Below are 14384 nucleotides of genomic sequence, written 5' to 3' on the forward strand. Positions count from 1 at the left end.
TATTTGGTAGGCGGTCGGTAGCGACAACAAAATTAGTTTTTACTTTCTCATGTCCCGGCCCAGCTTGGCGACTGGTTCGATAACCCGTTCCGGCGGGTTTGCCCGCGGTCAGGTCGACACCTGATCCTTCTGCACATGTCCCCATACTCGCCTGTATTATGTCGACAGATGTTCAAGGACTGCTCCGACTCCAAGCAGGTTTTACCCACTCTATTTAAATTTTACGATCTGTTTAGAAACTCCAATTTAATACCTACAGTGTACCTACATAATCGAAAAGCAATTCGAGTGTGTAATAAATGGCTGTAAAGCGCGTGCGCTGATCGTCGCCCGAATTCCTCACAATGGCTCCGTTGATGGCCGTTTATGTGTTGTCGGCCTGTCACTGAACTCTACTGTTTTAAATTTTAACCGACGGTCTTGAACTGGTTTACATTTTAATAGTCATGAATAATATGGTCTACTCTAACATATTTTTTATTTTCATAATCATAATCGTTATAGTGGTTAAATGACAGTGTTTTAAATTATATTTCGTCATTTTTTAAGTTTGCATATTACAGTTCGCGTGTTAAATCAAACGCTCAATCTGTCTCCGCTCTAACCATACCATCGGTATGCGTGTCTAATACCTCACCTAGAAGCATGGAACGATTTCTGATATAGCCCCGTGTCAAATGTTGAACTAGGGCTGGATGAATTATTTGACCGAGCACAGGCCGCGTGCAGACGCAGTCGTTGACCTACGCTCGTCGCGCCCGCTCCATGCTCATCACACGCCCTCCGAGGGTTGTCTTACTACGTCCCCCTTAAAGCATACAATATATTTATTGTGTGTTCAAAAAAGGAAGTGGGTAAAGAGTTGCTAACCTTTCTCGAACCGAACGACGAGATTGGTCTTGGAAGTTTACGTCAGCGATATCGTTATTGCCAGCACAGTTTCGGTTTTACTTACGAATAAATATGCCATTACTTCCGACTATAACGTTTAAAGCTCTTATTCTCTAGCTCAGATGGATTTAAAGTTACTACTTACCGTAATATCCATATGACAACAATTCCTGAGTCTATTTTTAAAATTCCATCATCAAAAGTATTTTTGTGCATCTAGCCGCTCATTGTAATGTCATCGACGTATTTAATTTCACCTTTCAATGTTACTGTTGCTGTTAATATAACTCGTGTCTTTTCGGCATTGTTATCTAATCCGGTGTTATCTCATCGCACACGATCTGTTTGTGATGCGAGTGTAGATAACGTGGCTTCCTCTTACATGTAATCGTTGTCTACGTAATTATTCTAAACATACAACTCGTGTATGGAAGTACTAGTGTTGTTCTTGGCATTGTTAGTTCAAATCCAAACTTTCTACATTTTCTTGACCAACTTCACATCAAATACCAAGTGATTGCAAACTTTCACCATAAACACAAATTTAATGGTAATTCATACCGTTCTGGTTGGTCAAATGAGTCAAGAGAGTGTGGAAACAACCCGTTAGGTTTATTAATTAGTAGTTAGGGCTGCGTGGGTTGAATGCGCGCGCGCAGCCATCGCGGTTATTGTGGGAATCGACTCGAGTACACGACCCATCGAGAAATGCATGCACATTACTTTCTGCATAGTTACTGCACTAGATTTTGTTCTTAACACTAAGTACGTTGATCCTAAAAATACTGTGTTTTTTTCAAATGAATCAAGTTCACGAAACCATTGAAGGTTAACCAATGAAATTAGCTTTAAAAAAAATGCTGGTAGTAGTCGAGCTTCCCATTGCAATCGTCCAGAAATGCGCGTTCGTCGCTCTTCAATGTATATGAAGCTACTGTTTATTGTGGAGCGCCGACGAGGCCGTGGGAAAGGTGTTTCATATTCGAAGCTCGAGCTTCAGACGCATCTTGTCATAGTTCATAACGGTGCTCATGTTGTTCGGAACGTTCTAGTATCTGATTCTTACTGTTTTCTGCTACTATAGCTCGAGAGATCGTTGATCTAACCGAGAAATTTCGTGCAATTTGGATAAACTGTTACAGTTGAAATGTGGAACAAGCTAGTGATGTAACTATGTGTGCGTAAGAATGAACCTCTCGTGCGCGGGGTTGTTGAACGTTGTAAGAGCGCGGGCGCGTTGTTCGGTGTTTTATTAATAAAATCGGAGTGACGTATCGACGGCAGACTAGGGATCGAGCTATTTATCGATGCGCGCGCGCAACTTTAGCGGTTATCGATCGTCGAACACGAATTGGTTGCATTTAAATTAGGTTTGGTGAAACGTTTCGTTTTAGGTGTGGCAATCGAGACATTAACGATTTGTCACAGCCCCCAATGTTTCAGTTCGGTACTGCTCTTGCGGTGGAATTTAGATTTTAATTTGAGTCTTTATAGGTGTTTGTTTAGTGCAATTTATTTTTTAGATACCTTTTTCTTATAAACCTAAATTGATTGCATTGTCTTAAGTAGTTTATAAAGTCTTTGTAATTTAGCCATTTGCTTGATTTTGTTAAATATTTATTTGCAATTACAAGGTCAAATTTTTCGCTCCCTTGAGTCAATTTACAAGAAATACGCTTTACTACGATTAAACTTGTATTTCAATACTAGTAATTTACTGAAGTTTAAAACCATAAATAACATTGTAATCTTACGAAGATATTCAGCTATGAAAATTTTATCGTCTACACTGAGGCAAGAGTTAAAACAAAAGCCGTAGAGGGAGGGCGAGACGAGCAGCTGCGCCCGCGCAGATGTTTGTCTAGATCCAACGCACGCCCGCCAGGGGCGCGACCTCACTACCCTACTGAAAACTTGTTCCTGTCAAATAAGTATCTCATAACGATTAAAGCTATAAAACGGAAGTGTGTGTTCGTTTTAATAAATCTTTATTTTTCATTCAGACAAATGCGTAGCTTACATAAAAAAAATTGCATACTAATTACAGATACCGCGCAGAGCGCTCACAACTCCACAAGTCATTAGTGATAGGCATATATAGGTAAGACAAGTCATAAGATAAGACTTGACTAAAAATCTAAGCAAAGATGACAAAGCCATAATAGCTTGACTTCCTGATATTTTCTTGTAGTTAAGAATCACTTCTTCAACTGGTATATTGACTTTATTCTGAAAACATTGTACGGATGAAGCATATGATTCAATAAAATTACATAGGATTCCGTTATTAGTGATACTGTACTTGCATTTATCGATTTGTTTATAAGCTTCTTGGACTTCGCAAACTGAGGTAACAGTACACTCCACTGATTAACAGTAAATCAATTCAATTACAACACTGGATCTAGATTTATATGCAGTTAGTCGCGTAGACAGCTGGTGGCATATCGTCTCACCTACTTCCATGAGTATGCGTTTTTTGCCGCTTGCGCAAGATTCACCCTTTCCGTTTCTTTCTTTATTTGTTTGTTAAAACATAATGCTACGTACCTGAATGCAAAAGGTGGTTTATCTTGTAAGTTTTCGGGCAATGTCTCTCTTGCATATAAAAAACTATTTGTCAAAAAAAACTGGTACCTAATCAAGATAAAAAATACTTATAAAAGTAAGCAATGAAAGACAAATTGTTTAACCAAATCTAATTATTCACCATTAAAATATTCATTATTTAATAACTTCTTATAAAGATGTTTGACAAACATGATTGATTAATTTATGACACGATCGATAGTGTTTTATTGCTCGTATTAAGCGCGTGAATATCCTTAACAGCGTAATAATCTCATAAAACCAAAAGACGTTTTATGTATTCGGAGTGGCTGGCCCAGCAACGGGGTAGTCCTTCGCTTCGGCCCATATCGGGTGGCAAGGCTCGCGGGCGGTCCGTGACGTCGGCGGGGCGACGCGCTCGTGACGTCACACGCACGTGGGCGCGCCGGAAAGAGACGGCTAGATTGTGCCCCGCTCGGGAGGGACGGAGTCCGAGTGAACCCGTCCCCGTACAGGGCGCGCGAATTGACAGATTTCCACGCGCTCGATACGATCTTGAATTACATTATCAGGCGGCGCCGAACCGGGTTAAATGCCGTGTCCGCCTCAACGATTGTCCCAAAGTGCCGCCATTTTCAGCCTCCCGAACCGTTTCCTTCGCCCTATTGTCTTGTTTTATTACGAGAAATGTTTCAACTGGATTCCGTAACAACCGGTTGTTTGGCGTACCGGTCTAGAAGCTGAATGTTGCTGCACTCGCCATGTCGTGAGATGCGGGCCCGCGCCGCATTGAGTCTTGTTAGCTAGGTAGTAAACAAAACGCGCGCAGATATTTTCGCTTCCTATTGCCGAGCATCGCATACTCTTGCGCATTATTAAGAATGTTAAAACAACAAATATGTACATAAATCGTACATATACATAATTATAATAGCAATAACTAAATAATAAAACGGGATTGAAGTGTCTTCTTCAATTGTTTTGGTCTAAATCTTCCAATACACAAAAAAGAAAAATATAAACATTTATTTTGAAACACAATTTTGCTAAAACTCTTAAACTTAACATTTCTGTAGTTAGTAACACTTGTCAAGGTCTTCTCGTTTTAAATTTCCTTATTACTCATTCAGTATTAATTTTAATTAAGTGGATAATATCAACAGCGATAACAATCTGTTAATCGCCTTTTTGGCTGGCAACGCTTCTTAATTGCAAAGATTATATGCTACTTATAAGGTATAAAACCTACACTTCAAACTTGGAAAGGGTTTTGTGAAATGAGGACGCGAGACCGCCCAACCCACGTGTAGTGTAGTGTTGAAAAACACTTATGAAAATAGACGCTGTCGTTATCATTTTGTTGTTATATATCTTGGTTATTTTATTTACGTCGTTAAGGTATAATAGGTACCGAGATAATATGCGAGCCAATGGACTGAAATCGGAGGACGCCAAAAAAGTGGAGAGATAAAAGTCGAAACGCGGACCCCGGGCCCCCAAACACTTTAAACCAAACAACCGAGTTAAGGTCTATTCGACATACATAAAAACTAGATATACATTACCTGCATCAATATTAAAAACGCAGCAATGTAAAATGCAATGTAAACATTACGTTTACATATAAAATTTGGTGGAATTCAATTCACACACGATGAATGTTTTAATTTTGCCTTTTATCTACTTAAGACAAAATTACAATGAGAAAAAAAAAACATATTACCATGACGAAATACCAAATCCTCCTCCTCCTCCTTTTATAAAGTAAGAAAAGGAATCGTCAAAAAGCCGTTGAAGCGACTAAATGTTATCTAATGAAGAAGTAAAAAGCACGCGTCTTTATTGTTACGCTTCGATAGCGTTATCTCATTTATCATCAGCCGCTGGCGTCTGCATACAAACAATTCAACAGATACAAGCGCATAGCAGTGTTGCCAACCCAAATATAGAGTAAAAACCGTAGATCAGTCTTCAAAAACCTGCAGATATTGTAAGTCTCCTTTGACATCTGAAGCAATGTTTTGGAGGCGTTAATGACCTCTTTTTTGTGAATCTTTCGACGGAATGTGCTTTTTACAATTTGATTCTTTTTTCCATTTAATTCTTCGTCGCATCAGATTTTATCAGGAATTTTCCAAAAAAAAAGTAACCATTTAGATAAATTTACTAGTAAGAAAAAGTTATATAAGTAGATCTGAATTAAAAAACTGAAGATCTACAATTAAAACTGAGGGGCTGGCTACACTGGCGCATAGTGATAATCGTTGGGCGATTGCGTTTGTTGCCGCGAGGAGGCGGTCGCAGCGGCGCGCGTCGTCGGTCTGCCCGCTATCGATCCGGCACAAGGTGGTGCCGAACACAGGAGTTGCCGTGGCGAAACACACGACCTTGAACCTTAAGCCAGCCTCATTACTGCACTTTGAAGAATGCAACCTGAATGAGCTCATTTTTATCCCATTAAACAATTTCAACAACCGAAAGTTTGTTTGGTTTTACTTGACGTTTTGAACATTGTTTAAAAAACGATGTTTAAGGATGGTAGGATGTAAGATAAAATTTTAATATTGTACCTACTTTTTAATTATTTAAAAAAATACACATACATTTTGTATTTCGTGCAATATTTACAGAATCCTATTCAGTACTATGCTAACATTACTAAAAAAAATACAGTAAAAATATCAAGAGTGTCTCTTAAAAATTCGCATGAGATAAAGCTGATTATAATAGCTAACTAAAAAATAAGAGACAAATTGCAGCTATGTCGAAATCCTCATCTCGCTGCGAAACCACACAATCATTGCGCGAGTCTTCTTTTCGACACTCACAATGAACCACTCGAAAAAATGCCCATCATCTATCATCCATTACGTTTTCACAAGTGCGGACGGCGATTCCCAAGGCTGATGCCTAATCGATCGATGTGGAAGTCCTCGCTGCTCTCGAACGTGGTGGGATCGTGATCGTGACTCGCTCCGGTATTCGAGCACATCGGTGTCGGATACAGTAAGCATACGGTTCGTGTTAACGGCCTTGAGATATGATGATGCCGAGCCGGCCAACGAGGCAATAATTGAGTCTTGAGATCATTTGTATGGCAATAACGGTTCAATAACCATTTCTGATAAATGACTTATTATATTGTTCGTAATAAGTTTTTAGAGTTTGGAAGGGAATTTAATGGAATCATATGTTTTGTTTATTTTTGATTTATTTTAATTTAATGTTATACGAGTAATTCAGTTGTGAATGTAATGAAAAAATATTTTATATTCATACCATGACAGTGTTAATTCAGAGACCAGCGTGATATTTTTACGTACATCAATTCAAAGCTCGTCAAATTGAACGTTGACTTATGAGATAGAGTAATCTTAACGAAGAGCGATGAAAACATCACACTGATGGCGGAAAGGCGGAACATTTGACACACAACGATCGTGTTAACTCCGCCGTCAGTGTAGACACGGGCCTCGCCCCTCAGCTCTCGGTAGCGACCGATCGAAGCTCTGCTGACTGCCATAGTGTGTACCCAACGTCATTCCTTGACGTCACTTCCTCTACACGCCTCTAATACATTTAGTATATTATTGATTTTTAATTCCCCGTTGTCAACTTTGGCTGACAATTTTTAATTTTCCATAAGTGGCAGTCAAGTCGATAAATACACATCTTGCGATGATAAACATCGCACGAACGTGATTAACTAAAAACAGTTGAATGTGCTTGTTTGATTTTAAGCACGTTATTATGATTGTAACGCGATAAGACAGCTTTAGCAATAAGAATTAAGCTAGACACTGGAAAAACTAGTTCAGATGCGGCGGTCTGAGATGGCACGCGCACACCTGGAGCACGAATGTCAAGGCTGCTCAGTTGGAACCGCTCCAGGATGGCGGCTGCAAACGCACAAAACGCTACAAAACATGCTTAGGGCGTTATATTATTGGCGGACATTGAACGATAACATATCTTGTCAGAAGTCATCATGTCGATTGTTTTTGCTCGGGTTTATTCCTCAAACGGAGTGGTGATAACAACTTCTTAATGCCCCCTTGAAATCTCAGATTACTATTACTTTAATTGTACTTTTTTTTATTTCTATGCCTGATTGTGTATGAAATTTCAATGTCAATTAAAATGTTAGTGGACGCTAAACATTGGCTCGCATGTGTGTCGTGCGACAAACACAAGCACGTGCGCTTCGAGCGACCGTGACGTCACGCGGGTCGCCCCCGCCCCGCCTCCTTGGTAGATAGAGACGGCGCGAGGTGCCCTGAACGGCAACGTCGCGCGCGCCGTTTTGTTTTCGCATAGCGCCGGTGATAGGCCGAGTTTATCTTCCGATTGCGAATGCACCAACAGCTATTCCCGGCTATACTGCAACTGCGACACGATTTTATTGCCGCCACATCAACGCTGCACCATTGTATACACGTCGCGACCTTGGCAATCATAGAGATTAATAGGAAAATGTGTTATGCTGTCAAGCTGACCGATTTGATCGGAATGCTGTCTTCCACTTCAAATTTGCAAAGCTAATTTCTGGACTCAAATTCATATTTTTTTAAATTCTTGTATAATTTGCATCTGAAGGCTAGCTAATTTAAAAATGCGTTGTTTATTTTTGTGTTAAATGGATAAATGTTATCATCATTGATGTTGAAGCAGTTATCATTAGTAATCGACGTATTAGTAAAAATATAAAATGATTTTAAGAGCTTGCAATTTTTTTATTAATTTTCTCAGTGAAGAGTACCTACTCATGTTAATGTGTTATTACTGTTGTAGTTGTCATTGTGTCCTTCTATTCTTTTGCTAACATTACGATTTTTTTGTTTTCAGAAGGCGACCAAGGATCGTGGGAAAGTGGGCTTTCCTACGAGTGCCGTTCGCTGCTCTTCAAGGCTCTTCATAACCTCATTGAAAGGTATACACGCACATTTATAAATAAAAAACAAGTTAATATTATAATTGGATTATTGGATCAACCGGAAATAAAAATGCCCATTTTTGTAATGACTGTGTAATGAAAATTAATCGACTTTCCTGGTATTGAAAAATCGGTGTATTTAGGCTATTTTTGTATACGATTAATCCGGCCGATGTGTGTACAGAGGCCGCCTAGCAATAAATAAACAATCTATTCTTATAGAGCCGGTAAATAAATCAGGGTAGCCGTTGTCGCCTGTTGCCCGTCTCTGCCAGCGGTGCAATTTGTCGCCGACGGAGCGTAGCAACATGTCTGTACCTTCTTAGATTTAATTAATCGTCTTTTGTTTATAAATCCCTGTTTTTACAACGATTTCTATACATTGCGGTACACAAAAGAGCGCTGAGAACCGGTGCTCCCCAAGGTTTCATTTTCGGACCTATCCGCATCGCGATGTCTAATTAAACTCGTTGATTTGTAACATGCTATATGAGAAAAGTTATGCACAAAAGTTAATCTTATAATACCTTCTTCGAACGTATACAATCATGTTCATCAATTGTAAATACACGAGAAAAATACAGTGAACACCAGGTGCGCGCTTCATCTGAAAAACCAAATAACGAATCAAGCGTAACCGTCGTATCATCTCGGTTCTCAACATTCTCCATATTTATTTAATGAAATCAAATTGGCGATCTCGGTTCTCGCCAAAAGAGCCGCACCTGGGAGTGCGCAGGCGCATCATTACCGACGAAGGTCGATGCATCGTCTGACGCGCACGGTTTTTTGCAAGGATATCGCGGTCCGGGCCCCGGGCGAAGCATTCTTGTAGATACAGCAGAACGACCACTTATTAGGCCTCCGACGATACTTTGTTATCATTTTGGAACTAACCATTATATTACCTACTGGTTCTACTGCACAATTTTTTTTATTAATATTTGTAGAAAAATTAGAATACAAATTTCGTCGAATTCCATCCTGCTCAAAGTATCTAAAATGAATCGCTGTCAAATCAGTTTTCTTCCGTCTGCGCCCGCTTCAGTTATCGGAATTCACCCGATCTCGGTAATTGTATCTAAAATTCCATAGCCAAGATAGGAATTTCCCAGTATCTGTTATTAAGTCCACAGGACCTAAGTAAATAGTTGTGAAGCGGAGGCGCGCATCTCTTGGTGAGCTCTGCTCGGATGTGGACGAAATCCAGAGGAGTCGATGACCCCTCGGCGGCACGTCAAAGTAACAATGCGTCTGGGGGCCGGGATCGCGACCATTTTACGATACACTTGTAATGATCATCGTACCTTGTTTTTTTCTTTTTGTTTTTTTTTTTTCGCCTCCCACCCTTGAGTTTGCTCGTCGTGACTCGTGTTGACATATTAAAACTTATGGGTGGTTTTAATAAGATGTCTAACAAGTGCTTCTTCTTTGCGAAAGTCTTCGCCCATATTTGTTTTTTCGAATGACACTTGAAGGGGGATGGCTATTCTTTGAATTTTATTTTTTTCAAAAATTATAGTTTGCGCTGTAAAATTTATGTAATTACTACATTTAGATTAGCTTTCTTTGAATTTTCTAATCGGTTTTTATATCGAATATCTATCATACCGTCATTAACATTAACCGTGATGGACTCAAAGTTGTGACACAACAGATTTCTAAACTCTTGTTTAGAAAACAAAAAACCTTAATATTTTCCAATGAAAGAAAAATATATTAAGTTTTATTTAACTCATTAGATTTTCTGTTGCCTCATTGCGCTCGGCTATGGCAAATAAGCAAACTTTTTCTCTCGACCTGCGTATTGCACGAGCAGTAAACATTACTTTAGTGCCGAAGTTTGCCAATTGAGCGACTCTAGAACCCACGAAACTAGATCGCTCCCTACGTATTTTTATTGCTTTTTTTTCATCGAAGACTATAACATTATTTACCATAAGCATCTTTTTGTTTTGCATTTATTTAACCTTTACAACTTCCCAAATCAACCTTTAGAAAGTATCAAACTGAAAATGTTATTTATTTATGTATCAATTTATTCCATGCATACATACATTTAATCACGTCTAAATCCATTGCGGGGTAGTCAGAATCAACAGTCTTGAAAAACTGAAAGGCCACGTTCAGCTGTTTGCCTTAATGATAGAATTGAGATTCAAATAGTGACAGGTTGCTAGTCCATCGCCTAAATGAAGAATCCCAAGTTAATAAGCCAATCCCTTAGTCGCCTTTTACGACATCCACGGGAAAGAGATGGAGTGATCCTATTCTTTTTTATGTTTGTGAACCACACGGCATTAATTCCATACTTGATACATATCTTAAATTTTTGTGTGTATATGATATTGTTATGTGATCCTGCAAATCGCGTTACACGTTTGTACACCACGCCGCTACCTCCGTATAAATATTCACAGAGATTATTGTTTGTGTATGCGCATATTAACTAGGCCCGTGTCGTTTTGTAGCAGTGATCGAATCGTTTTTAATCTCGCTATTGTTTTGTTAATCTGCTTGTGTTGATAGAATACATGTTTAATTGTTGTTAGTATGTGCACACGAATTTTTTTATCATTTTTTATATCGAAGACAATTCTCGCTTGATAGATATGATGTAGTTTAGAAATTTTTGTTGGAATAACATCTTGTATTTTATTAAGTACCTCTTGGATCCCGGGTTAAGGTCCCTGCCCGTAGGTTACTCCTGGTTAGATATTGCACTAAAGTTCATTGTCGGTGTTTTGATTTACAACATATGTTTAGTTTCGAGTGTTTATTGCACGTCATTTTTCAATTTCGTTCGAAATAAATGTACTTTTGTGTAGATCTATTTTTATAATAGAAAACGGAAGATAAACAAACAAGCACATATTATGTCAATTTCAACGACATTTATCAAGACTGTCAATCCATTGTATTGTGTGGCCCCCGGCGATCACAGCGCCATCGTTGTTATTATGCGCGCGCGCGCGGTTCGCGTCCGAATTAAATTGTATTGCAGGTCGCTATGTGCGCGCGCGCTCTCCCGTTACTTATAAACATGACAGTTTGCATGCTACGACGCTACGCACTTTGTAGCCGTGTACTTTTGCCGTAGGTATAATCTTCATATTTAATCTTCGATATTTTTTGTGAATAGTTGGTCATCTTTGTTTATATGTAGTATTGTCGACAGAATATTAGAATAGAACAAAAGGCAGCAATGTAAATGAATAATAAAAATTATCAAAAGTTTTTAAGTTTTAAGCGACTAGAAAAATTTTGATAAATTCTTTCTATTACAAGTACATGACTTGTTTTTGAATTTATCTTGTTTTACATAAATCCTTTTCGTATGTTTATTTTATTATTTAAATAAGAAAGTGAATCATATAACTATTATGGTAGTAACCAAGTTTTCCAGTAAATCAATTTGCCGTACGGCTAAGTGCGTTAGTGTAGAGGTTTCTCCCGTTAGGAATTTCCAAGCTGCCGCTTCCCCACCAAGCCTACATTTTATTAATTGGATTGCCTGTTCAAATATACCATGCTCAGTTTAAAATACGATAATATCACATGATAATTAAAATTTATAAAATAATACATTTCCTCTTTTTTGTGTTGAGCCAGTACCACACTCTAGATAATAATTTTCCATGGGTACCGCGATGATTATATAAAACATACTGCTTAATAATCGAAAGATACTGTATGTGTATCATAACTACTTATTCCACTTATTTATTGGTAATAGTTAAGTCATCGAATAGTCGAATAGTAAAAGTAAGCAGCAGGCGATTATCGCGTAGTCAACTATTTAAGAAAACAAAAACATAATGTTCATAGCTTTAAAAGAGGCAAAACGCGTTTTAATAATTTAAGTATTCATTTCTAAGACCAAACAAATGTCTATAGAATGGAACGTTTATATGCGTGTAGTAAGCACAAGTAAGTTCCATTATGTTTATAGCCCAAGGTGTATATTTCACAAACGATTATTTCTACGCTAGTGAGTCAAATGCATTGTATGGTGCGCGGGCGCATTGCTACGTCAGAGCTATATTGATCCTGTACATCGACCGAAATAACTATAACACTAATTAATTCTGTTTTAAATTTAGTCGATACGTACTTTTCAATTGTTTCTCAGGCATGTGATTTGAAATTTAAATAAGATAGACATCAATCAAATATCTTACTACACTACAAATAAGTATACTACATATACTACGCCTAGCAATAGTTATCATCAATGGAGTGACTATTTTTTGATATACCACAACTGCGCAATATTCTTATACAGCAGGTTTTCAATCTCGTTGTATCATTGAATATGCCGCCCACTGTACAGTTATGAAATAAAATGTAATGTGTTAGTCAGCAATGTATATAGTTGTGATAACCTATTGGCTTTATATAATAGATTTGACGTTTTGTATATAGAGTAACGTTATATCACAAGGCGATACTCTATAGACTGATGATAAATATTTATGCTAAGTAAACTCTATAAGATTGTATACAAATATTTGTTTCTTTCTTAGTTTTACTAGTAGAATTTATGTACAAAAAATTAAAGCTCTTCATATGAAAATAAATAATTAATATAAAAAATATAATAATAATTTGTGCGAAGCAACTAACAATGATCAAACTTATTGAATCATTATGTCATGGAGGTGTAAATTAATTGGATACGGACCATTAAATAGATCACTTGAACTGAATATGCATCATTAAAATCGTCATTTGTTGTTACTGTGTGATGATTCAATATGACGTCATAATATGTATCACTCGGAATTATTGCATATTGCCCTTATTGACATGTTTATAATATTATCCTTGTTCATAAAATTAAATAACACTTATAAATTATATTTATTTTATTCTTGTTATTATTATATTATTCAACATAATAGCCGACAAAAACCTGCCCGCCGTTCTATATTATTTTAAAATTGCGATGCCCAACAGGGTTCATATTGTACCTATTTATAAGCAGTAACTGTAATTCAACTGATGTACTTTATGATATGCAATAAAGATTTTGAATTTGAATATATGAAACAATTAATATAGGCTTTTTATGCTGCTTTTAGAGGTTAAGACTTAAGTATATTAGTGACTATTAATTCTGTCTTACTCTGTCTGCAGTAAACAATAAAGCCATGATATATGTATGTAAGGCCAACGGCATATCAACCCATCAAATTCACTGCAATTTCGCTTCTTTTACTGTCTTCTAAGAGTTCCATGCGGCTAAATTGATATGCGATTGATTGTAGATATGTATATATGACGTAACATAAAATATAATCACGTCTATATCCGTTGCGGGGTAGACAGAGCCAACGGTCATCAAAAGTCATTATGTGCTTTATAAACAGTGGTGGTTGATTCTTTTAAACATTAACACAGCTATTTCTGCCTCCTTGCGTTACCTAATGCCGATTACTTGACCAGAACTTTATTACCTAAGTACTTGGAACTCTTAAATATTGATCTCTTTTCTCTTTTTCCTTTCAGATGTCTCTTATCTAGGGACTTTGTGAGGCTTGGCAAGTGGTTCGTGCAACCGTACGATGGAGATGAAGAGGACGTTGGCAACAGGTACTTGATATACGAGTCATTATAATGTATATTATCTATCTAATAAACGGCTCCAACGATTTTCATGAAAGTTACAGATTAGGGGCTTTTCGGCTCAAGGAATCGATTTATCAAGGCCCTAGGTTCGAGAAAAGCTCGGTTCCCAAGATATATAAACATTTTAAAAACCGCGTTTTAAGAAACTATATCAGCGCCATCTCTGATAGACCGAGCAAAGCTCGGTCAACCGGGTACTTCATATAATTGTAATGTAGGCATAAGAACTCGGGATCGGCTTAATAGAAATTTATTATCCATATAAGTAATACTTAACATGGTATGGTTAGTAATGATTGCCTGTCTGATAAAAATCTGATTTGATCGCCTCATCGCATCCACGAATGATTTAATCCAAAACAGAAATGAAGTGTTTCTA

At 37.6% G+C, this 14384-nt stretch overlaps 1 protein-coding gene across 1 annotated transcript in view; it reads left to right on the top strand.

The window, feature by feature from the left end:
* Positions 1 to 14384, top strand: part of LOC106137681 (mediator of RNA polymerase II transcription subunit 13) — a 77193-nt gene that overhangs the window by 31479 nt on the left and 31330 nt on the right. Inside the window, exons 3-4 of the mRNA XM_060954759.1 lie at positions 8287 to 8371; positions 13886 to 13969. Of these exons, the coding sequence (XP_060810742.1) occupies positions 8287 to 8371; positions 13886 to 13969 (169 nt within the window). The remainder of the gene's footprint in view (positions 1 to 8286; positions 8372 to 13885; positions 13970 to 14384) is intronic.

This window comes from Amyelois transitella, chromosome 5, assembly GCF_032362555.1.
Source record: "Amyelois transitella isolate CPQ chromosome 5, ilAmyTran1.1, whole genome shotgun sequence".
NCBI lineage: Eukaryota > Metazoa > Arthropoda > Insecta > Lepidoptera > Pyralidae > Amyelois > Amyelois transitella.